Genomic DNA, 26,568 nt, shown 5'->3' on the forward strand with positions numbered 1-26,568 from the left:
TGCCTTACTGTCTATATGGGTGTCACTTTCATAAACTGTGATAAGGCACAAAATAAATCAGATGTACAAAGGACAAACTCCCTGACAGACCAACGGAGCGAGGCAGCTGGGTCAGGCCAATTATTAGCATAGGCATTTCTAAATTGAATTTTACACCTGTGTGGAGTCTTGATTTGGCATTTCACATCATTTTATTGATGTTTTACTTCATTTTAAAACAGTAGCTGGTGTTTGATTTTGTATTTTATTTTTTATTTTGGGTTGACACTGAAGGCAGACTTTTTCAAGAGCTTCAGCAGGGTGGATAGTTGGACACTTAAGAAAAGATTTAATCATAGGGCAGTTATCAAGGTAAAGAATCTCTATGTTTTACATTTAAATATGTGTCGATTAAGTCAATGCCGATATTGTTTAAAGATTTTTTTTGTCTATGTCCTGAACATGGTTTAATTTAAAATGCGTGCTATAAAGCCAGTTTTTTAAACTATCTTTAAACGATCTATTTTAGGTTCCTGGTTGATGCAGTGGAGTAAACAAGAAGAATGGAGGATCTGAGAGAAAGAGGAAAGAAAAGAGAAGGAAGGCACAGGTAAAAAATCTTCAAGAGTGTGTGTTGCATCATAAAGGTTATGTGGTTTCATTTCTGCTTTAACTAATGGCACAGATGTGAAACTGAGCATAATATGTGACATGAGAGGAATTTAAATATGGAAATCACATTTATATGAGTGACAGGCCACGAGTCCACCAACCATGCTTTGATCTTAATTAACCTGCTTGATCAAATACATACAATGGAGGAAGAAAGCGGTCTTGCAGACACTTTCTTTCTAGGCAGTAGAAATCCATCTTCTCCTCTGGGTCTTTTATGCTTTGTGACCCATGCGGTGTTTAATAAAACTGGCTGTGTGCTGTGGAAGCATGATAACTTGCGGTGGGAGGAAAAAAAGAAGGAAAATATGAATAAAAAAAGAAACAATTTCACCTGATTAAATCAAAAGTAACATCTGTATTGATAGGGTGACATAAAAACAAGAACACAAATATTTTAGAAACATCTCAAAAACGTGTTTAAAATGAAAGATTGTATTGTTATTTATTAAGCCATAAAAACAAAATTCATGTTGTATTACCAAATAGCTCGCTGGACTTCTCTGAGAAGTCGGAAATTAATTCAGTATAACATTTAACCACTAAAACTAATTTTCTATTCAGGAATGGAAGGAAATGACTGTAATTTGGCCTTTTAATCAAAAAAATAATAATGTGCTTTAAAAATATCATTTTGATTGCAGAGCTTGAAGATAGTGGTGAATTAACCTTTACAGAAACATTAAAAATGTGTTTAGTAATTAGCAGTACTGTTAATTTAGGATATCTGTGGCATCTGTGGTCTAATAAATTTCTTTAGCGCTGTATCTTTGCATTTTCTCCTTCCCTTATTATCGAAATTTCGGAATCGTGTGTAACGTAAGCTTTTTGGTTTTAGTCTATGCTCACTGTAAAAACATTGCCTCTGATTTATTTCTACCACAGGAACTTACTGAAGTCAGACAGTTAGTGAATTTGTTTCCTAAATCAGGGTCAGCACATGTTATTCTTTAACTGACCAAGCTGCAGCAGGAACGTGTTTCATGTCATCACGGCGGCTTTAAAGTTGTTTCCTATTTGCTGCGCTGAGAATGAGACAGAAATACATTCAACACCACATGCCGCTTTGAACCAGGCAGCTATTCAATTTCCTGTCCCTGGATGCGCTATCCAGTTTTATTAACCTCTTCATCATTGTTAGGAGGTTAATTGTTGGTGAGATATGTGTTGGTAATGGATATTACATATATATATATATTATTTTTCACCATAAAGTATTGTGTTACCAGGTTTCCATTTGATATAATTCACAGCCAAGAAAACAGTTAATTTGTTCTGTGCACTGCTGTGCTTCGCTTTATTGCTGTAGCTGATATCATCTCTACTGTTACTGCCTGCTGTTAGGGCCTCCATTTCAAATGTTAAATACACGCTGAAGTTGTAATTAAATTCTCCATGTAGGTATATCTGACACAAAAATTATGACACTGTCTCTGAGTTTAGCTTTTTTACACCACCCTTGTTGTGATTATGAAGTTATAAAGAAAAATAAAACAATATTTTATCAGCAACTTTTGATTTGAAAGCCTCTAAACTTCCACTAAACTAAACTAAAGCTAGGAGTGGTGTCTATAAAGTTTTTAAATATTAACTACTTTTATATAAATCATTGCAGTTAATTGTTTCCCAATTTATTAAATGTTACGCAACTTTAGAGAGTAATATAACTTGACTAGAAGGTCACAGCAAAGTGAGCCAGTGCACCAGTTTCCAAACTCCTAACATATGGCAGCCAAACTGTGTGACAGTTTTAATTTTTTATGGGAAAAAAAAACCTTACTGAAATAAAAGATTTTTGAGCTTTAATGGGCCATGTAATCGAGTGCACTCTTAAACAGGGGTACGCCTTATGACAGTTATGACATTATGATGTGATGGAGCCAAGTTGAATCTGGGTGATTACAGTCTGCAGATAATCATACAGTGTGATAAGTAAATATTCTAATCTGAAGTTTGTTGTCATAGTGAGTCATTCTTGTAAAAACTTTTTGAGTCTGGGGAACTGAAGTCCTTTCCTGATTTTGCTGGTCTTTTCAGCACAAATTGCTCTTCATATAAATCTACCTCACTGACTGGATTACCAAGGCTTCGAGCTGCGTCTTTCCACTGTTACCATCTTGGTGTTTTTGGGGGTGTTTTTGTTTTTGACTAATAACCTGTGATCGACAAAGCTTTGGATAATGCTCCTTTTTTTATAGGGTTAGGGATAATTTATAAAAAGAACTTGAATCAAGTTCCTCCATAAACTCATAAGGAAATGATTTACTGACGTCACAGAGCAAAGGAGCTGAGAGCTATTTTTTTAAATACCTCTCCAGAAAGCTTTTTCGAATAGTTTTCACCATAGGGGGCCGCGGTGGCGTATCCTAGTGAGCTTTGGGTAGAAACATCTGAAAAGTTAAATTTCTTCCATCAATATCGTGTCTAATGAAGACTCACTAGTTTCATAAATACACAAAAAAATAAGTAGCTTGTCTGCTCGTCACTTGCCATTGGGGGAGAAGCTAAAGACAGCAGACTTTTGTTTTCTCGCTGCTTTTAAAAAGTTAGATTATCCAGTATATCGATATCAGATTTTTTTTACTTCCTAAAAACTGCCACTGTCATTTATCCTAAAAATCCAATAGTTATCTAGCGTCACATAATAATAATAATAATGATATAATAATAATAATAATAATAATAATAATAACAGCAATAGTGTAATATCATTAGTCCTTATATAACAACCTTCTACCAGCATCAATCCATTTTGTACTACACCTTGACTTAACAGTATTTCAGTTGCTATGGCAAAGCCAGAGATCACAGTGTAGCATAATCTCAAGGTAAAAAACCCACACCCTGATAATTATTCTGCACTCTGTATTAATCATCGGGGTGGCAGAGATGGTGACGTTTAATGTGCCAGGAAACACAGATATCGAGTGTAATTATGGCCAAAGGGTTGCTTGAGAATCTTTTAGCTTAGATGCCTGTTTGCGTGCCAGTCACATTCTAATCTGGAAGCACCAAAACCATACACTGTGCCTTTCATGCTAAAAGCTTTTGCTATATTTCACACTGACAAGTGACAATCACTGACAAAAATAAACACAGACCCCCCAAAAATGGGTAAAAAGAGAGAGAGATGCAGCGCACTGTTGAAAGAATACTGTTCAATAAAAACTGTACTCTGACCTTTGCGATGAACTGAGGGCTTTGGCACATTTGTAGATAACAGAGGATTCTTCATTTTGTGCTGTAACCAACACACAACAGACCATGATCACAATCAGCAATAGTTTGAGGTATAAAATGTAAAACTCTTCACTTAATTCCTTGTTACAGGCTCATCCATTGACTATGCACCCATGGTTTATCACATATTCATTTAAAAACGTCCCTGCAGTCAATTTGCACCTAATAAATGTAGTCATGACCATACAAATGTTAAAGTATCATGATAAGAAACAGTGCTGTGAAAACCTCGGCCCCCTTCCTGTTTTTCAGGAATCAGGAAGATAATTAAATACAATACAATACAACTTTATTTGTATGGCACATTTAAAAGACCAGCGGTACACCAAAGTGCTTTACAATAAAAACAGGAAAATTAAGACATTAAATAAAAGACTATTAACAAAGTACCACATATGTCATCAGGTTAAGGGCACTAATTATACAGCAATAGAAGGGAATATAAGAACAAAGTACTAAGAACAGATATAGCTAAAAGATAAAGTACATAAATAAGAAATTGAACCAAATATAAAATAGGGACACTAACTAGATGGAAAAGCTATGTTGAATAAATGAGTTTTTAAACGGGATTTAAAAGATAAAACGGAGTCTGACGCACAGAAAGCGATAGGAAGGTTGTGCCACAGATTCGGTGCAACCAGGGCAAAAGCACGGTCACCCCTAGATTTAAGCCTAGAGCTAGGCTGAGCCAGGAGTAATTGGGCTGAAGACCTGAGGGCGAGCCCAGGGACATATAGACTAAGAAGATCAACAAGATAACGAGGGGCTAAATTATTTATAATTTTAAAGTTGAGCAACAATATTAGTTAAAGTAATTAACTGTGATTAACCACATTTTTGGGAAACCTGAGTTCAGTTTGATTAGCCCTGCCAGGCAGCCTTGATTACTGACAGACCTGTGGAATCAAGAAGTCACATAAACAGAACCTGTGTGACAAAGTCTCTGACATCTATCGGTCTGGCAAGAGTTACAAAGCCATGGATTCCCATGAACCACAATAACAGTTATTATTCACAAAAGGAGAAAATTTGGAACAAGAGTGGCCACCAAAATTGCTTCAAGAGCACATGGACAACTCATGAATCCAGTACAACATTTAAAACAACAAACAGGCTCAGGGAGGGGCGGCCATCTGCTGCAACCGGATAGGGTGACCGAAGGAAGACAGGATAAAAGACATGCTGTGGAAGAGAGACAGGGATTAATAACAAGTATGATTCAATGCAGAGAGGTCTATTAACACATGTTGAGTGAGAAAGGTGACTGAAAAGGAAAAAGTTATCATGGGAATCCCCCAGCAGCCTACACTTATTGCAGCAAAACTAAGGGAGGATTCAGGATCACCTGATCCAGCCCTAATGGGTGAATCCTGCTCTCTACCAGAACTTTCTGACATAGAGTGTCTGGCCCTCAGTTTATGCCATGAAGCTCAAGTTCACTTGGGTTATGCAACAGGGCAAAGATCAGAAACCACACTACCAAGTCCATCACTGAGTAGCCCAAAGAAGGTCTTGGTGTGCCCTAGTCAAAATATGAACCTAAATCCTACTTAGATTTTTTGGCATGAATTTAAAAAGGCCATTAATGTTTTAAAAATGTAGGCTGAATTAATACAATTCGGCAGAGACAAATAGGACAAAATACCTCCATAGCAACGAAAGACTCAGTGCCAGTTGTTGCAAATGCTTGATTGCAGCACTTGCTGCCAACTGTTGCGTAACCAGTTGTTAGGTTTAGTGGACAATTACTTTTCTCAGATAGGGCTAAGTTGGTTTGGAGAACTTTTTCCCTTAATAAATGAAATGATAACCAGTGTTGGGTAAGTTACTTTAAAATAGTAACTCAGTTACATTACTAGTTACTTCTCTCAAAAGTAACTCAGTTACTTCAAGTTACTCGTTACTTTCAAAGTAACTAGTTACTAGGGAAAGTAACTTTGGTTTTACTCAGAATTCTCTTGTTAATGTGTTCTTCCATAACTTTGCCAGTCTTCTAGCTTGCTTACTTGCCACAGTGCACTGTGCCACCTACCAATAGAAAGGAAAAGATAATGTGCACATTTCCACGAGAGAAATCCCACGCCTGGACCGTCATTGACTGCTGCCATGATTCTAGCCTACGTCACAGAGTCATGTGCGCCTTTTACATCCAACACAAAAACTGCAGTCGTGGTGCTTTCGATTGTACTCAGAACTCAGAAATTCTGCCTTCTGAATAGGAAGATGTAGGTAACACCAGACTGCAGATGAGCTGCATACAGGGCTGGACTGGGACAGAAAATTGGCCCGGGCATTTTGACTAGAGACCGGCCCACCATTATAGGAAAAATCATAAAGCCTTTGAATGAAAATAAACACTGTTGTGACAGTGATGTTCACTGTTCTGATGGTATATATGCATCAATCTATCAATCGTTTGTTGTAAGATTCAGATAATTATTTTTTAAAAGCTAGACATTTTAAATGAGAATAAGAAAGAAAAGTATTTCTTTGTGCCCCCCTCTCCCTGTTAATGCCCTACCTGGCCCCCTGGCAACACTTTGCTAGATCCGCCCCTGCACAGTTACCAGCTGTCAGCTACATAAAAAAGGATCCTGGTGTTATTTGTCTCTCAGAAACAGTTCATAACTTCCCTTCAACTCATTCATGTCACCTAAAAGGTAAACCTGTTTCTCCATCACCTGTTCAGCTCTGATGATTCAGTAAGGACATCTCCTGGTTTCATCTTCATGTTTCCCTCTCACCAGATAACCAAACCATATCATGACCAGCAGCTTTTGACAGCTGTGGCTCCAGCAAACATCAGCTGATACTAGAAATTAATATTAAATAAATTCTAACAACAGCTGATCAAGCTTAAACGTGCTGCTGTTGTTTAGCGCGACATCCGCTGGTTTCCTCTTTCGGCGCAAAGTGAGCGATAAACAAACAAGAGAGCCGATCAGCTGATCATTGATCAGTTTCATGATTGAAGTAGAAACGGGAGAGGGAGGGGGGAGAATGAAGAAGAAGAGGCAGCTGTGCAGCAAAGACACAGAATAACTCCAGCTTTGTGCCTTTTTCATTGTAGCTGAATTACGGGACAAACTGTTCCTTTTCACCTCAATAAGAAACGCGTAATATTTTCTCTGAATACCAGACGGGACGGTTGGCAACTCTAATAACTTATGAACAAAATAAAGTTCAACATCATTAACATCATAGCACCACCCAGCTGTATAGAAACTCCGTCATGCTAGCTAGCACGCAGTACGGAAAAAGTCAGCATAACGAAAATAAACTCCACCTAAACTTGGTTCATATCTGACCCAGAGAGACTGCAGGTCATAACTTCTTACCTGAAGTTCAGTTCACACTGGACCGGCGGCCGCCTCGGGTCTTTTCCTTCATCCACCTGCTGCCTCCACCACTTGCTAATGTTACTGAATCTGTGGAAGCTCCGCGATAGCCACCACACAGAAGTAACGAGTAACGAGCCTATCTAAATCCCAGTAACGAGTAACGCGTTCCTGATTTTGGCATAATAACTAGTTACCGTGCTCGTTACCACAATAATAACGTAGTTACTGTAACGCGTTACTTAATAACGCGTTAGTCCCAACACTGATGATAACTAGGGCTGTTTGATATACCGATATATATCGGATGACGATATAAAAACATCTATTTTAAGCTATCGTTTGTTTCGTGGTGTCGTTACAGCAATATTTTTTCATCGTTTTGATGGCCACTGTAGTGGCTATATTATTTTCCATGAGTTCTCGCTTTCTCTTATATTTAATATAACCACACTACTGATGGTCAAGCGCCTGTTTTTACGTGTTGTCGATAGCAACAACGACGATAAAACCATCGCGTGGCTCCGCTGTCCGCTTATTTGTTTTCTACATAAACCTTTCACAATAAAGCTCAAGATCCTGTTGAGACTTTTCAAAATAAACTGAATCACGTGAAAGAGTGTGCAGAGAGTTTACGGATGAGAAGAAAAAAAAGAGCCGTCAGGTGCTAAAAAATAAATCTTACACTTCAACTTTCAAAGAAAATGGTGGCCATTACAACTTATGTCTAAAAATGTATAGTTTCATGCATTGGTTAAAACACTCGAATCCAGGTAAAGGACGCCCGGCTGGAAAAAGTTCACGCATGTCGAATTGCCCAAGATTCACAGAATTTACTGAAAATATTACATTTTTGTGATTTATATCGTTGTCAGGACAATAAATGTCTTATATCGGGATATGAGATTTTTGTCATATCACACAGCCCTAATGATAATTGATAAATAAACGAAATCATCGTTTAAAAACAGCATTTTTTATTTACTAGGGTTGTCTTTGTCTATGTTTTTTTTATGACGATCTGAAACTTTTGAGGATAAAGAAAATATGCACACACAAAAGACAAAAAAAAAATCAGGAAGGGCACTGCGCATATACCTGTAGTTTAATATCAGTAAACTGAGACAGCTCAGTGTTTTCTCTTTCACATAGATGAAACTAAAAGATATTTCTACTCTATTATTAATTCTCTGTCATCCTTCAACTGACTTTAATAGATTATTAGGTAACCATTGTTTTAGTACATTATTAAACAGTCGTTCTAGTTTTCTGTTTTTATAGTCAAACAATATCTATTTTCCAGGGATACATGGGATCCATTCCAGCTGAACCCCGCAGGAGCTGAGAAGGAACAAAAGAGAAGATGTTTCCAGCTGGCTCAACATCTAGTGGCTGTTTTGGTGGGGTTAGCTGTCTTGACCACTGCTGTTGTTGCAAAGGTAGGACCATTTGTGAGTTTATCTTTTTCTCTCTGTGAAGTTATTCATCTGGTTACCACTGAGGCTGAAGTCCAAGCTCTGGCTAAAAAATAGCTGACTTTGGACACAGCAAAATTGCCTCCAACTCCTCAGATTCTAGTATTTTCTTTCAAAGACAGACACTTAAAAATCTGCATCTATGGCTTTGTTGTTGTTTTAGTGTTTTTTGTTTTTTTCTTGAAAGTGCTTTGGATTATTTTGATTAATTTGATCACCACTGAACAGTAGTATTGCTTTCTTAAACTCTGAGTCTGTACTGTGTTCCATATATGGAAAATAAGACCACCATGTACTGTATTAGAGTCTGGCTGATATATTATATTAGAAATTTCCCAATTCATGTTGCATAGTTTATCCATCAGAGCGCACTCTGCAAATCAATTTATGTTTTGTATGTCTAAAAAAACTCTTTCAGGCATTTCAGCAAAGAACGCATCGTGTGAAAAGTACAAATCATGTGACAACAAGCTTATCTGTCTCTGCCTGCCTGATCATAAAGTAACACGAAGAAGATTCATGCTATTTATGAGAGGACAGAGTTTACAGTAATGAATGCCTTTGTACCCAGCACTCTCCTTACTGGGATTCCCCATCTAGTTCCTATTCCTGGAAATAGAATTTTCTTAACACACAATGATCATATATCCTTTCAGGGCTCCCTGCTGGTGTTGTCAACATTGTCCAGTCCAATGTCCCGGCGCACCCCAAAGGAAAAACAGTTCTACATGCTGATGATGATGTTCTGCCTAGTCTTCCCCAACGTCCTGGTCTTTTTGAAATCGCTGTGGCGATGTTCCTTCAAGAGCTTTGTACCACCCAAAATGAAGATCATGGCATTTGTATGTTTTTCTACATATTTTTAGTTTATGTACCTATAACTAGACAGCAGAAAAATGTAAAATTTCAAATCGTTACAGACAAACTTAGTAATAATGTTTTTTTTGTTAATCTTTGGCACAAAGTAGGTCCCATTTGGAGCAGTTAATTAATCATGAGTTTATCTTCTAATAGTATTTTCAACAAAATGCTATAAAGAGAATTTTGTCTTATTCTTATTTATGTTGTTCTTGTTTGTGTATTTATTGCCATTTCTTTAAGAATTATACAGACGATAACAGAAAGGTTTATTTAGGTCAAAAGACAGAAAAGAAAAAAAAGTAAAATGTACATTTGATGGTAATGATACAAATTAATGGTTAATATAAAGTATTTTTAATGGCTTCTATTTCCATGTCCAAAACCAATAGAAACACTGCATAAGTGAGGACATCTTTCTGGTTTTGTGTCTTTTCCAGATTTGCCTCATTGAGGTCCTGGTCTCTCTCGGTACTTCAGTCCTCGTGCTGGTGGTTATGCCTCAGTTTGACGTCCTGACTAATCTCTTCATCAGTGGAGGAGTCTGCATTGTGTCTGCAATTATGCAGATAATATTCAGACTACAGCGAGATAACTGGAAAATTGTGTTCCCAATCTGCTCCCTCATACTCACCTCTATTGGTAACTCCTTTTAAATTAGCTTCTATGTGCAAGCTTGTTTCCCTGGCTTTCTTTTTAGCTTTGTCCCCTGAACATTCATAGATTCAGTGTGGTGAAAACACAAAAAACCGAGAGCCGCTCTACAAAAATTAAATATAATATAATCCTTAACTACATGTTATGATAATTAGCTCACAGCAGGTATAGTAGGAGGTTTAACAGCCATGTTGGCAAACCTTACCTGCTCACAAATTAGGGGTAGGGAGTGAATGAAGCAGAAAGCAGTAAAGTCGACAGTTATTTTCTTAGTTCTGTACGTCACTCATTTTTCTCTGTTTCTCCCAATTGTTTGAACACTTCTCAATCAAGGTTTGTGTTTTCAGGCTTTGACTGAACTGATCTGCTACTAATTGTCTGTCAGCTCTTTTAAACTATCGTTCCATTGTTGTCTTGTTTATCCAATTCTGACACAGTAATTCTGTCGCCTTCATTACAACAACTGCCTCATATAAATGATGTAAAACGTCTTAACTGCCAAAACAACAACTCTTAAACCAACAACAGTCAAGTTTTGATGCTTAAGATTCAAATCTAGCACCAAGCTTGCAAGCTCCAAGTTCCATGATTGATTTAAAAAATATGTATGGTGTATAAAAAATGTATAAATATTGGCAAACTTATATTAAACTTTGCCAAAGTTTCAAGTATTCGGAAAAAAGAGAGAGAAGGTACCTCAGAATGAGATAAATAGGGATTATTTTGTAATGCAGAGTCCAAGAATAATATTATGGAGCTGAAAATGTGAGTGATAGGTGTGTTTTTAGGACATTTGGATAGACAGTGGATACCGCGTATTCCATATACACTGTATCTACTGATATAAGAGAAAGTTTAGATATGCATTTATTAACTGACTAACTTGACCAACAGGTTACTGCATGCTGGGAATTGACTACTATGTCCGTGTAACGTCATATGTGGACAGACAGGGTTCTGACTGCTATATCTACGTGGCACTTGGAATTTTCTCTTCCCTCCTTGTCTCGTTGTGCTGGTGGGAAAATTCACTACAAGCAACCAACCGCATGCAGGTACGCTGTTTTTCTATAGTGGAGCTTCAGCTAGCTTGCATTCTTCCAAGTCTGTATGTTTATGATAAGGAAACTTTTCTTTTTTTTTACACGATCACTGAGGATCTTTTTTCCTCTCTTACCCCACAGGATACGTTGTCACAACTGGATGGTTTCAGAGACTTTGTGTTTGTCATCAGCAGCATTCTGAGGATATTAGTGATAGGTAATTATTTGCCATCAATGTCTGTATTGACGCAATGAATGGAGAGGAGAGAAAAAAAAACGTGCTGGCAAAATTACACCCACTCTGCAATGGACGCGTGATGAAAAATCTAATTTCCCACATTCGCACTGGAGAACAAACAGATTTCTGTGATGTCAGGGGTGCAGATGGATTGCAGAGGATGTTCTCCAGCTGTGATGAATTCTTCAGTTGTTGTTTTCAGTATTAGTAAATCTAGGTTTTCTATTCTGCACAATAAACCACTATTAATATGTTTTCTTTTATTTTTATTTATTTAAAATCCAATGTATTTCTTAACTTATAAAATTATTATTGCAAATGTTCTGATACATGGGCTGATTTTTATAAAGTGTTTTTTCTACTGTAACTAAGCACTGCAAGCTTCTGACCCAGTTACACCCAAATCAGGGGTCAGGGTTCAGTATCTTGCCTACGGATAGTTAAACGCAAGCTTCCGATTGGTAGATGACCCAATCGACAGAACAGTACAGATTTATGTTATCTGTACCGTATCTCTGTACACGTTGCAGATTAAATTGTTTCTTCTATCACTGCAGGAATTTAAAACGTTACCACTCTTATTATTTACAGTATTTTTTTAAATCAATGTATTTCTATACCATAACAATATTTACTTGACCACAAACAAAGAACAGTCATAAAAAATAGTTTCATTGTGAACTAAATAATTTGAGTGAAAGAGGGGTGCATTTTTAAATGTGGCATGTAAAATTGTTTTTGTCTTTTCTAGGGGCCGTATACCTGATCTACCACAAGCTAATTGCGAAAACCATCATGTGGGACAATTTTATCCTGCGTGACGGAGAACTCCTGAAAACAGGACTAGTGTTGTTTTTCTTACAAGTAAGTAGAAGGAAGAGAGCATGCAACATGTATTAAAATTACTGTAGGAAGACTAGATGCCATAAATGTAGAATCTGATTTATCACTGCATGTAGCAGACAAAACTGTGTCTGATGGTGATTTAGCAAAAAGCACTTTTTCCCCATTATTGCATTTGATCATTTTCTTTTTATGGCTCTCAGCAGGTTTAGTCTAGATTAATTACTTAATAAGACAAAACTTACTTAAACCAATCAAATCTCATTCACACAGACTCTTTAGCAGCCGCAGGTTTAATCCGTCAGGGGTCTCTGTATCCACTACTTACTTGCCCGAGGCATGATAATGATCACATGTTCCAATTATGATCTGAGTTTTGAAGTGTAAAGCACTTTTTTGCACTTCTTTCTTACTTTTCCACAAAGAATTGGTTCAGAAACATATTTTAATGGTGGTAGGATGGTCTAACGTGTAAATTAAGTACATTACAATCTTAATTTTGTCCTTATGACTGTAAATTAGGCTTAACAAATATTGCCCTCATCTTCTGTCTCAGGCCTTCTGCTCAGCAGCCTGCCACTGGTTTGGAGTGGTGGCCTGTAAGATTCATTCTGTCAGGATGAGTTTTGCCCTTCCTCTATGTTGCACTGGACCTGCAATGCTACTGCTGGGAATAGTGCTGTTTTTTACACTGGGATGGAAACTGGATAATGGGACAAAAGCAGAAAGCATCATAGGTGAGTTTTTCCTTTTTCTTTATTCTTTTTTTTAGGTCAAGACAAATTGAACTACCTTCATAAAAAATTCACTTGCAATAAGTTTTGCATTCAGTTTTGAATTGTTTAATGAGTAGCTTCAGCACAGGGGAGTTTCCACTTAAGTAGCTCAATATTTTCATCATGAAAATACACTTTGAAAAAATACACCATGACTCCTCTGATGCACTGTATCATTTATATGTATAAATTGTTATAATTATAAATAAATTAGTTATTTAAACTACATGTAATAAAGCTAAAAAAAAAAAAAATGTTTGTTTTATTGCAGAATTTTGTGACAAGTTGCTCTATCTGAACTCCAAAAACACGTCTGCGGTCTTACTCGAGCTTACTAAGAGCATGTGTCGGACTTCACTAAACAGGTGTGTTTGTATGCTGAGAAATGTGTTAATGAAACGTAGCATGTGAGTTTTTCAAGTCACTAATTCTTCTTACACTTCAAGCAGCCTGGTCATTTATAATTTTTTTTTAATGCGAATAAAATGGAAGTATTTATTGTCCAACCTCATCTGCCATGTCCTATAGCAATATATTAAGTACAGTATCTTCTGTATTTCTTATCTTTGCACACTTCACTCAAAATATTTATTTACCATTTGATTGACAGCCACTACTTTCAATGGCCTTTTGCCATGCTGGCACTGGAGGGAGTGTGCATGTGGTCAGGCCTCGTCACATGTACCTACTACGTATGGAAGATCAAGGTATCAGAAAAAAACACAGCGCATATGCACACACTTTCACTCAATTGGCTATGAGAAGATGTATGCTTTAAATGAATTCAGTCATTTCTTTATTTGGAAGCTTTAGTTAAACTCCCAGAAAAGTTTAAGATCTGATTTTTTTTTAAATGACATACACTTAAATAGCTTTGTGGTTCACCTTCCATTAGGTCCAGCGTATAGAAAGAACATCTCAGCTCTTTGTTCGTCGATTGTATGAATCTGCTTTCATTGACCTGTCTCTGCTACTCAACACCAAGATGAAGGTTCCAAAAGCCAAAACCCAAGAAAGGTCAGTGTGATCTGAGAATAGCTTCCCTGTTGAACATTATTTCAGTGTGGTCATAAATTAACCTAAAAAAAACAAAAAACAATCATAATGGGTGATAACTTTTCAAATGCAGTAGAGGCACAGACATTTCTTCAACAGGAAATGCAGTATGCAATTATGCAGTGAATAATTTATTTGAAGTATAGGTAGAAAAAAATGCATTTGAAGTTGAGTTCATGCAAACTGTGTCGCTAGCAGAGCACGTCTCAGTGTAAAGACATACACACAGACATGACCCAAAAACAATTGATGTTCATCTACGACCTCAACAAAATTGGAAACTCGCTTATTTGCATCCCCAAATTCACTGCAGCTGCACATGTGGCACATTTTATGAAGCCATTTCCACAATGGGTGTGTAACATTAATGAGCCTCCATAGCAGATGCTTCTAAGATGTGCGTGTTCACAGCATGAAATGTTTAAAAATTCTGCTACAACTTCTCCTCTCCTTAACAGCCATGATGAAATGCAGAAGTGTGTGATCTATCTGTGCGCCACCATGTGGCATGAGACCTACGACGAGATGCTGAAGATTCTCACCTCCATGTTCAGGTTAGAGCCAGTACCTCTGAAGACATCAGGGGCCAGACAAATAAATAAGTGTAGGCACAAAAACATGCATGTGCATACCCCAGTCACTATGATGAGAATTTCTTATCACATTTCTCATCATTATATAATTTTTTTTATCTGCACATACAGACATAAAGTAGATCAGGCTGCATACAAATCCACAGTGCCTGAGATTTAACAACAAGCATGCTTAAGCACGGCTTTATAATTCTGATGAAAATAACGAGTTTGAGTTTAAAGCATCTAGCCCCAGGTGTACTAGTATCACATACACAGCGTGGGTTTAATTTCTCTTTTACCTATCTTTAAAGAGCAATATAACAGCGTATTAAAAGATGGGTTTGATTTACCTCCACCTGCTTAATTTCGCACCAGGCAGGTGTCAGTACACAGGTGAAATTTTTAAACAGAGAGGCATTTAGAGCCTCTCAGTCTGAGGTAAAGTGGTTCTTAAAAATGTAAATAAAAGGTCAAATTCATTAGCTTATGACCTAATATATTCAAAGGCCTAAAATGCCAAGTGTTTGGGCTGCTTAACATTTAAAAAATGCATTTTCCTGTCATTCTTGTTATTTCCTGCTGTGCACTGACTGTTCACACTTAAAAATAAGACCTAAATGAAAAGGCTTTTGCTGTGTTATACAGTCATCTGTTATTGTTTCAGGCTGGACCGTTATCGAGGGGATCCAAAGGAAGATCACAAGGACTGTTTTGACTTTGAGTGTCACATTTTAATGGACGATGCCTTCATGACTGACGATGACACAAACAAGAGGCTGGTTAATAGTTATGTTAATGACTTGATCCATGTTGTCATTGAAGTTTACAGGTGAGATTACCCCACAGTTAAATATATGTGTATACATCTGCATGTCTCTCTTTATCCATCTTTCAAACTGATCACCTACACATCCTTCCGTTCAGGGTCTTCACCAACAAAGAGCCTGACGATGTGTCGATCATTGAGACTCCCTACGGTGGCAGGTTGATGTTTGTTCTGCCAGAAGGGAACATGCTCTATGTTCACCTAAAAGACAAACTACTCATCAGGAACAAAAAAAGATGGTCCCAGGTACAGATTAGCTGTGAAAGTTTCTATCTCTATATCCCTATTTATGTGTATGTGATTGTGAAATACACTAAAAACCAAGTTCTCTCACTCAAACATGCAGACTTGTTTTCTTTTTTCATGTATTGGAATTGTATGAGCTTGAATGGACCCATCATGTGTACGGTCTGATTCTACTATTCTATAACCTCACACAGTGGGACGGGTTCTTCAACACTCATTATTATTACTCAAATGTGTCAAAAATATATGTTTTACTCAAAAAACTATTTACTATTGAATATGGGATAGAAAAGCAGCAACTCCAAAACTAGATATTTTATATATATATATATATATATTATATATATCTTAGGCATGAAAATAAATGGCTGAAATCATTTCAGTGCTGTTCAGTATTTCAAAATAAGAAACTGTGTTGCTCTATTGTGCTGCATGCAATTATTAATAATGATTTGGACTGTAGTAAATATACTGAGATACTGGAAGTGCTGTTAATTAAATCTGTGTTCAACTCTAATTGTAAATGTATGAAAATGCTTAGTTAAAATTTAAAACATGCTTGCTAGTATTGCTGGTATAATCATTCTGTATTTTCTACCTGTGTGATAAAAGTTTAATTAATTTGACAAATCACCTCTGTCAAGTCATCTAGACTATTAAACAGTGAGTCTCCAAAAGGCTGTTCTTGGATTTTAACATTCAATACTGCTGCTTTTTTCTTTTTTCTTAGATAATGTACATGTATTACCTGCTTGGCTGGAAAGGCTACATTGTGAAGAACCCTTCAAAGATCCCAGTAAGACTTTTCAGCTGTTCGAGTCAACTTATTTTGGCATTGTGTATAATTTCTTATAATTTTTCAATGACCTATCTTTTTTTTTTTTTTTAGCAATTGAATAACTTTTCCAGAGCCAGTTTGGTCTCTCTGGATAGTGAGACTTTCGTGTTGCCTCAGTATGACAACGACAACAAACGCAAGTTCATCTCAGACGACAACACGTATATTCTTGCTCTTGACGGAGACACTGACTTCCACCCTAAAGCTGTGATTCTGCTTGTAGACAGGTGAGCAGCAGAACAGTCAACTTCTTAAAATCTGTCATGGCTCAGTATTTACATCATTTTCCTCCATAAAGCACTGATGCTATTGTAGACAACAAATACAAATACAACAAATACTCATTTTATGAGCTATTTAGTCATCCAGTTAGAAAGTGTCGATTTTAGTTATTGTTGCTTGTCAAACATGTCAATTTATAAAACATATTTGTGTTCACAGGTTGAGGATGTATGACAATGTAGGTGCAGCATGTGGTAGAATCCATCCTACTGGCATGGGTGAGTGGGCATTTCATATGTATTGCCACTGATGTATCATTAAATGTATTTCATTTAAAAAATAAACATTTAAAGAAAGCCTTTTGATAAACTGGAAATCGTGTATATTTCATAGTTCCACTCTAGTTCTTGACATTCCCTACATCAGCATTTAGTGGGATTTTTGCTTCTGCAGTGTTCTTTTAAGCTCTGTATATATGATGGACTAACTTAGAAACAACGTACTACATGTACTTTTTTCCAAATGCCTATTATTCTTCAACCTCCTTTGCTTCATCTCTCCTCTCATCTGCCTCTCTGCCATCCCAGGTCCCATGGTGTGGTACCAGAAATTTGAGTATGCAGTAGGTCACTGGCTCCAGAAGACAGCAGAGCATGTGTTTGGTTCTGTGCTGTGCAGTCCGGGATGCTTCAGTCTGTTCAGAGGGTCGGCCCTGATGGATGACCATGTTTTAAAAAGATACTCAACAACTGCACAAAGAGCTCAAGAATATGTGCAGTATGATCAAGGTTGGTAAACGCAACCAAAAGGATCAGTAGACTTTTTTACCTCGCCTAGTTTGTACTCTTAGTGTTTTGACATTTAAACTCTTGGTGTCTCGTGTGTGCTCTTCTAGGGGAGGATCGATGGCTGTGTACTTTGCTATTGCAACAAGGCTGGCGAGTCGAGTATAATGCTGCTTCAGATGCATACACCAACTCACCACAGGAATTTGAAGAGTTTTACAACCAGAGGAGACGATGGGGACCTTCAACATTGGCTAATACACTGGACCTTCTCCACAGGCTAGTGTTACATGTTATTAATAATAGCAGGGTTTCATTCTATAGCCATCCTGCTTTTTACTTAAAACATTAAAAAAAAAAAGAGAAAATTTTTCATTCTTAGTTTGATGTTTTCCTGGTCATGTTTGTAGGCTATAAATCCTACAAACACTTCTACTGCCATACTAACTCTTTTGTGGTTGTGAATCTTAGTGGTCCAGAGACAGTGAAGAGAAACGAGTCCATCTCAGGGATTTACGTCTTCTACCAGATGTTCACTGTTGGATCTTCTATCCTGGGACCTGCCTCTGTGACTCTCATGATAGCAAGTAGGTTTAAGTCTAGTTAATGACTCTAACACATTTATCACCATTATTCATGCCATTAAGTTGCAGTTTATCTCTTATCCTTTCAGCTTTCAAACACTTTTTTAGGTTTTGAAATATATAAAAAGTTCCGTTAGGGAAGTAAATCCTACAGATTCTCTCAGAAACCCGTGACTGTCTTTAAATTATGCTACTCTGCAACAAGGAAACAGAACTAAAGTAATTGAGCAAACACAACTACAATAGATATGGCATAGTGGTTTCATTTTAAGACCGCTCCCATAAAGTAAGCTGTATAATAACTTGTTTAAAGATTTGACTGAACCAAATTCAGATGCCTTACTTGTTCCTTATGGTGTCAATAAACTTAGTTTTATCACCGGCAAATGGAAACGCACAAGACTTGTTAAAATCCTTCTGATCCAGTTCACTGCATGTCACACATTAACATCTTTACTGTATGGTATAATCTTTGTTGCATGTCATTTTATGCAAATTCTTTATACCGCACTTACCAGAACTGGCGTTTACAAAGTTCCTTATTAGGGTTCACATTGTGTAGTATGGTAGACCACACTGATTTCATTGTTTCAATCCATTATTTAGCACGTGAAATATTATTATTCTATCATTTGTTTAAACTTGTCTGGGAAATGTTGCCATAATTAACTTATGTATTTATTTATTCTGAATTATGGCTTGGTGGCCTGTTTGAGGTCCTAATGACCTCTGACCATTGCCTACTAAATTCAAGTCTGGGCAGATGTTTGTGCTATATTTTTTTAATAGAAAATTGCCACATTTGTACTATTCCAAATGCGAATACCTTTATGCATCCACAAAAACAGTAAAAAGGACAAGAAAAAAAAGGATGAAACATTAATTATGTAAAGTGAGTTTAAAAATTTGAGTTCTCGTGGTTTGTAAAGATGTATCCTGGAAGCAAAACCTGGAACAAATATTTCTAATCTGAACTTTAATGCAGTCATTAATGCAGGTAACTACAGTGTGAACCACCAGTTTTCATTAAACACTTGGCTTAACTGAAGGCAGACTTAGTAATAACTTGTAATGGTAACTACAGGGAAATTCACTTTGCCAAGCCCATCTGCATTAATAATTTTTGTGCATTAATAACTTTACATCAGTCATTTATTTCTCCTTCTCTCCTCCCCCTCCATCTTTTCCTTCCAGGTGCTTTCCAGTTTGTCTTCAGACTCACTGGTACACTCTCCATCGTCGTCGCGTGCGTTCCCCCCGTGTTCTACATCCTCATTTGCTTTTTAACCAAGTCGAATACCCAAATAACCATTGCCGGCATCATGAGTGTTCTGTATGCATTCCTTATGACTGCGTCCTTCTTTTCCATCATTGGTGGGTAGAATCGTTTTTTGACTGTATGTTGTTGCAGTCTCATATCTTTCAAATAAATGTCCATTAAATGTGCAAATGCCTTTTTCTCTTTTAGGTGACATGGTGATTCAGCAAACCTTCTTGACCCCCACTGGATTGTTTTTGATTTCAATGGCAATCATGTACTTGATAACAGCTTTACTCCACCCTGAGGAGTTTTGTATGTTCATTATTATTGTTCTAAGCATTATTTCACATTTTTTGTGTGATGTTGCTTCATGTCATGTGACATTTTTTGGCTTTGTTTCCTTTTCTTTCTTGCAGTCTTGATTATCTATGGTCTGATGTATTTCATCTGCATCCCCAGTGGATATCTCCTTTTGACCATCTACTCGCTGGTTAACATGAACAATGTGTCCTGGGGCACAAGGGAAACCAACAAGTAATGCATTACTTTAGACCACTGTTTGTTTAATTAATTATCATGAAATAGCAATAATATGATAGGGATCAAAATAAGAATGGAAAATTATAACAAATTCAAATCTCAAACAGAAATGTTGCATTTCCCCAAAACGCAACATTACTGTGTAAAGTTCATAAGATCTGAACAGTCGGTGGAGGAGCTGCTGTGCTTACAGCCAGAGCTCTGGACCTAAAATGACCATATCAAGAATATCGCCTGTCTTTGACATCATAGGGATCGAAGAGTAGAAAAAAGCCTGAGCCTTTAGAGAAGTCTTAGCCTGAAAGTGTGTATATATAGTCGTGCAGAACTTTTAGCTGACCAAATCCATTAGTTCATCCACTTCCTGTTCCATATTTGACACTCATCCATGAAACAAAAACAAATAAGACAGCAGGAAATTGATTTTTTTTTTTTAATCTTGTCATATCAATCACTCTTTGTGACCATACATCCTCATATCTGTCTGTCCATTAGGGGAGGTGTAGAGCAGAAGAAACTACACAATCTTCTCTGTGACAAAACCTGTAGATGCTGCTGCTGGGACATGAAGATACAGGTATGGTTACAGTTCCCGACATACCTGACAGCAGGTGATGGATGAATGGATTAATGAACTCTGTTGCTTTACAGGTAACCCAGGAAACAGAGCGTCTGATATTTCAGCAGCTCGCGGGTCAGATTATACAGCACATCCCAGCCAATCCAATCACCCAAAACGAAACACCTCTACACCCAGCCTTAATGCTGGAGCCTCACACCAAACAACACGCCAAGAAAGAAGAAGCCAAGGAAGAGATTGCAAGACCTCTAGTTGATGATTTGAGGAAGAAGGCAGCAAAGAGCAGTGACCTGGGTTCCAGTAGCAGGTAGCGTTCTGTTGTTGTTGTCGTGGTTGTTTCTTCTCCTTTATTTGGTCAGTCATTTCTAATGTTGTTCGCTCACAGGCTGATCTGGCCCTATATAAATCAAATTGAATTTAATTAATTATTTTACCAGAAATCCAATATACTACTGGCCTTGAAAATAACACAGTTCCATTCAAGTCTCATACTGAACACAGCTGTTTATAAGGACAAAATGAGATGTGCGCTGGAATTAAGAAGCCCACAATAAGTGCATGTGTGCTGTGTGCAGTGACGATGGTGCTGAAAACAGGAGCATGAGTTCATCTGATGAAGAAGACAGTGATCATGATGATGACTATATGATTCGTGAGGCAGAGATTCCCGCCGCTGGTGAGAAGCACTCTAAATGCATTTAGGTCCTGAGTGCACCACACTGTAATTTCCAGCTATACATGTAGCTGTGGATCATTATATACTATACATTATGTAGCATATGAAACAGAGTAATGATGCTATCTGTGTGTGTGTGTGTTTTCATGTGTATGCAGACTGGGTGCACCCAGTGAAGGAAGAATTTCTGAAAAAGCTGACATACTTCAACATGAAGAGAAATCTACAAGAACAAATACGGTAAATAATAAACATCATCCAAGTATTTGCATGTTTTTGTTGTTCACTTGCAGGCATTTTTACAAGAATAATTAACATTTACACTAAAACTACGTTTGTGTAAGATGCTGTACAATTACCCCGGTGGCAAAGCTGCAGTTGTGTAGTTAAACTGCTTTTGTTCTCCTCAGATATGCACTCCGTAACAAAGATTACGATGAAGTGTGCGAAGACTTGGTGCTGATGTTAACAGACACACTCAACGTAGAGCTCAATTCAGTGGGGCCTGAAGACGTTCTGTCAGACTATCAGCTGGAGGAGTTACAACTTGCGCTAAACAGACAGGTGATGACAACTTTGGTGTAAATAAAATAATAACATGTTGCTTTTAAAACAAAATGAAATTAATTTGAGGGGAAACCTGATTTCCAGAGTTTCTATTCTTCTGAAAACTTCTGAAAACTGCTGCTGCAGAAAATACATAACTGACCTGACTTCTCTCTGTGTCTCAGGCACGGCAAACCCTTAAGACCAATCGAATGGAGAAGTTGGAAAAGAGAGTAAAGCTAGCCATTGAGAAAACACTCGCTGCCCCACAAGTGCAAAAGCTAGAAGAGGTAAGATGTTTATTCAGCTGTCGGGTCTGTCAGATAGAGGTAGATACAAAAAGTTGTATTTAAAATGAGTATTTAAACACAGTATTACTACTTCACAATGCACGGTAGATGTAAATCTTTCTAAATTTTGCCGTTCGTTTTCAGTAATTAAGGTATAGTGAACAAAGCAACCGCCCTGAAATGTTATTCATTAGCAGATTTCTGATCTTCTAAGGAAAATAAAATTTATATTTGCTAAATGGAGTTATTGAGTTATATTGAACTGTGTGCATTTTTGTGTGTTTAGAATGAGAACGACTTCTGGAACAAGCTAATCGAGCGCTACCTGAAACCAATCAGTCACTCTAAAGAACATCAGGAGGAAGTCAACAGAGAACTAAAGTCACTGAGAAACAAGGTCAGCACTCTGATGATGACAATGATAACAAACGAATGATCCCAAATCATTATGAAAAAATACTCTGATGCGTCAGGTTGCAGGTCGGGAGTGAAACCTTTAAAAACAATTATCCACTTGAAATGTGGCAAAACGAAATCAAAGATTAAATTCTCTTACCTCTCCACAGGCCGTCTTCCTGTATTTCATCATAAACGTGCTCTGGGTGGTAGCTACCTTCTTCTTGCAGGCCATTGGAAATGATGTCATCAGCATCAGGATCCCAAAGTATTATCCCAATGGAACTAAAAGTGATGAATTCCTCAAGGTTGGGACCCACAACAGACACTCCTAAATTCATGTGCTGCAGTTACAGAAGGATTGTGATTCTTTTTAAATAATTGTTTGAACTCCTGTAACATCTGATGTAATTAGTAATCCATTCTATTGCTCTTTTTCTGACAGGTGGAGCCTCTCACTTTGATGTTTCTGTTGTCTTTTGCTATTCTTCTCATTGTGCAGTTTCTGGCCATGTTATATCACAGGTAAAAACATCATTTCACATTTAACTTTTGTTTTTTTCCTCACAGGTTGTACTTTTTGACTAATTTAGTGACCTTGAAAATGAAGCAGGACAATCCAGCAGGCTTGATTGAGAAGCAGAGAAATTTAATCAAAGTTATTAATCTGGCACTGAATAACCCCCCCCCCGCAATCATGAGCAGGGAGTCTTTGAGTTCTGTCTTTATGGAGAGTTATAATGGCTTTGTCCTTGTCACTGTTATCCATCGATTTCTTCATTTTCATTTTCCCACATTTTCCCCTCATGTTTCATCCTTGTGCCTTTTTGTTTTCAGAGTCTACACCCTGATCCATGTGGTGTCCTATCGCAGCTCAGAGAAAAACTACAAAGAGAAAGACGAAGTAAGTAATTACACTCAAAAGCATACAAATAATCATGAGGCTTGATTATGTTCGACCACTACGTCACATGGGCCCCACACATACCGGCAGTAAGGCAAGAAAATCAAACTGCAGCCGACTTAACATGATTAAAACAACAAAATAAATGAAAGAATAACTGCACAAATCCAAACTTCACAAACGCTAAAAACATAATAGCAGCTACATCAGGCTGTCAGACATGACAACAAACATTAAAATGTCTTCCTTTCTTTTTTTAAATACAAACTAAAGTATTCAAATTAAGCCTGGAGCTTCACATAGTGCAGACCAACACAGCTGACGTTTAAACAGGTTTCACATACAGTACGGTTTAATCACAATATAGCAATTAAGTATTCGTTTTAATCGTTCTGTACATTTCAGTCGATTTACGATGAAATGAAATGTTTTCATCTTGCTAGGAACAGTTCAAAACTTACCAGGGCCACAATAATTAATTAATACTTGAATGAAAATAACTAACTAGTTTCCATATGATTTTCAACAAACAGACACATTTAAAAATAACATAACAACATAAAAATTGAGAGCTTTTGGGTTTTACTTGCTTTTTGTTAGTTCAGTTACTTTTGTGTCCCTGCAGGGAAAAGAAGCTATTAAACCATGATGAATTCTTTATAGACTGCAAAATATTTAAAATAGTTATTAATTATTAATAAAATGGTTCGCATTTATAGAAGCATATGGCATTCGTAGACACACAAACATGTTGTCTTATGACTTTGTTTCTTAATTAAGTGACAAAAAATGTATTTATGTAAACCAGATTCATAAATTATTAAAAAAGGTGAAAGTGGGTAATAATCAGTACTATACGAGAGAAACTGGATGTAACTGTAATGCACGTTTTTAATAATGCACCATTGTGAAAAATGTTATTAATACTTGTAGAACAAACATATATGAAAGAAGTATAAACTAAACTAAATAATATAAACTTGTAAGCAATGTGTAATTTGTGTAATATTCACAACTATTACTGAATTTTTTTAAATACTAAAGAAATCTTAAAAATCTGATGATCGTACATGATGCTGAGTTCTGACGAGTGCCCATTTCTGTTAAATTGTCTTTTTGGCATAAAGCTTTCCTTACAACCGTTACCTCTTAATAGCCAATTTGGGACACAAAACTTTTCTAAAACAGTAAACATGAGGGGGTATTTGCAGCGCGCAGTGTGGATCATTAAAGGCATTTACTGGAGACGGAATTGAAACGTCTGGGGAGAATAACATCAGCAGATGTGGTTGAAGCAATCAGACCTTTAACTTAAGTAAAAGTAGCAATACAAGAAAGTATTAGTCCTATCAGCTACTGACACAGTCACGTTCAAGGCTAACAGTTATGCCACAGACGACGAATTTAGCGCCTCAAACCATTCCAAGATTCCACCAGTGTGGTCTCAATGAAACCTGTCAACTGTCCATAACACTAATCCAGACACGGCATCTTCTCAAAGATTAAAACATAGAGACTCCTGTATTTTGGAAAATGCTGATTGACCTTTTTCCCTGTCATCCAGGACGACACTGGTGATGACCACTTCATTATGGAGAACCCCGCACACAATGAAATTTTCCTGACAACTGAAGACCTGTAGTCAGAAACAAGAAGATGTAGCTGCAGAGACGCAACAACAAGCCGAAAGTGGCATCATTAGCAAGCTTTTTCCCACCTCAGGGCTGTTTCCTCCACTGTGGTTCATTTTCCTCAGGTTTCACTGTGCATTAAACACGGTACATTCTGGTCATGATCATAGCACACACTGTCACACAGTCCTTGTAGACATCCCATGTCTTTAGCTTTCCATCACAGGAAATAATTTACTTTTTATCTATTATGTAGCAGCTGTTTTGCCTCCCGGTATAATCCAGCAGGGGAGGCCAAATGGCACAGGGGAAATCAGTCAGAACAGATCCAATAAACTTTGTTTGTCATTGCACAATGAATTATTAACATGTGAGAATGGGACCTAACACAATAATATCAAAGGATGGAGTGATTTTAATGATTGGCTGTTTAATTTTAATATAACTGCTTGTAAGATTGCTGTTTTTGCTATCAGAACTATAGTTGAATCCATCAGGTTTACTGATTTTGCATCTCACTATAAAACAGATTTTTAAAAAAAAAGCTCTTTGAATAAGATGCATTTTAAGTTTACTGAAAAATCTGTGTAAATCCTGTTATTGTTCTTCTTCAACTATTGCATCCAAATCAATAAAACTACAGTACTGGGCTAGATGTAGAGAGGAGTATAATATTTTCATCTGTCTGGGTATTTATGAAAAGTGTGTATCTCAATCCTTGGTCAATATTAAAATATTGACAGGTACTTGAATGTGCAGGAAACAGTGCCAGTAATGCAATATTTGCACATAGACTGTTGTTAAGAAATTCTTTTAGTTTATTTTATATTGTGGTGTAATTAAACTGTGTTGCCCTTCCAATATTGTGTCAGTATATTGTGATTATGTTTGCCAAGTACAGCGATGCGCTAGACAAAGTGGACAAAATTGGTACAAGTAAATTAAAAAAAATATTGTGGGCAATAATATGCTCGTATTGAAAAAAATTAAATAACGATCAAACAAAATGTCAAGCTGTCTGTCAACGATATAACCTTACAACTTCTGATCTAACGATCCAATACAGTAAAATGAGTATTTATGTACTGTGACTCAACTTTGTTATTTTATAGCAATGTTTGGCTCATTTAAATAATTAAACGTACATCATGCAGATTTCAGATTGTCTGTTTTTTGGTGTAATGCAGAGTTATAGTGTTGCTCTGGTTGTGTACTGGGTAAATCAGTGGACTAACCCTGCAACGTTTAGTTCTGTGTACTTGTTTCTTCTCAGTGTGGTGTGAAAGTCTCACTGCACATAAAATACAGCAGAAACAAAACTGTTAATAATCCACCCGTGCACTTAGTATTATATTTATTTACCACATGCTTCATTAGGCCGACCTTGCTAGCACTGGGCTGGACCTCTCGGCATAGATTCAACAAGTTGCTGGAAATGTTCCTCAAAGATTATGGTCCACATAGCTGCGCATCCATGATGTAAATGCACC

General features: G+C 37.0%; 1 protein-coding gene across 2 annotated transcripts; it reads left to right on the plus strand.

Moving 5' to 3' along the window:
• On the plus strand, positions 1-26,251 carry chs1 (chitin synthase 1). Of its 2 annotated transcripts, XM_014340389.2 has the most exons (36): positions 1-110; positions 274-351; positions 509-589; positions 8,536-8,671; positions 9,364-9,549; positions 10,006-10,207; positions 11,117-11,277; positions 11,407-11,482; positions 12,255-12,367; positions 12,903-13,083; positions 13,394-13,487; positions 13,733-13,829; positions 14,018-14,139; positions 14,637-14,732; positions 15,418-15,582; positions 15,678-15,825; positions 16,556-16,621; positions 16,715-16,890; positions 17,105-17,163; positions 17,473-17,673; positions 17,781-17,949; positions 18,142-18,257; positions 19,449-19,628; positions 19,723-19,827; positions 19,932-20,049; positions 20,551-20,632; positions 20,707-20,942; positions 21,211-21,311; positions 21,470-21,551; positions 21,722-21,875; positions 22,043-22,147; positions 22,434-22,544; positions 22,714-22,851; positions 22,989-23,068; positions 23,381-23,447; positions 25,012-26,251. In XM_014340389.2, exons 3-36 carry the CDS (start codon positions 543-545, stop codon positions 25,087-25,089), a joined length of 4,248 nt encoding a protein of 1,415 aa, XP_014195875.1. In that variant the 5' UTR covers positions 1-110; positions 274-351; positions 509-542; the 3' UTR covers positions 25,090-26,251. The 2 variants fall into 2 exon arrangements, with proteins under 2 accessions (XP_014195875.1, XP_014195873.1); XM_014340387.2 differs by having other exon boundaries at positions 1-351.
• The last annotated feature ends 317 nt before the right edge of the window (positions 26,252-26,568 follow it).

The sequence above is a fragment of the Haplochromis burtoni genome, unplaced genomic scaffold (assembly GCF_018398535.1).
Source record: "Haplochromis burtoni strain Fernald_Lab_line unplaced genomic scaffold, NCSU_Asbu1 Contig_11, whole genome shotgun sequence".
Lineage (NCBI taxonomy): Eukaryota > Metazoa > Chordata > Actinopteri > Cichliformes > Cichlidae > Haplochromis > Haplochromis burtoni.

Excerpts from the sequence above, each read along its gene's own strand:
- chs1 (XM_014340387.2), top strand. The coding sequence starts at position 543 with ATGGAGGATCTGAGAGAAAGAGGAAAGAAAAGAGAAGGAAGGCACAG. Across the intron at positions 590-8,535 it reads AAAAGAGAAGGAAGGCACAG|GGATACATGGGATCCATTCC; the intron begins GTAAAAAATCTT and ends TCTATTTTCCAG. Across the intron at positions 21,876-22,042 it reads AACTTGCGCTAAACAGACAG|GCACGGCAAACCCTTAAGAC; the intron begins GTGATGACAACT and ends TCTGTGTCTCAG.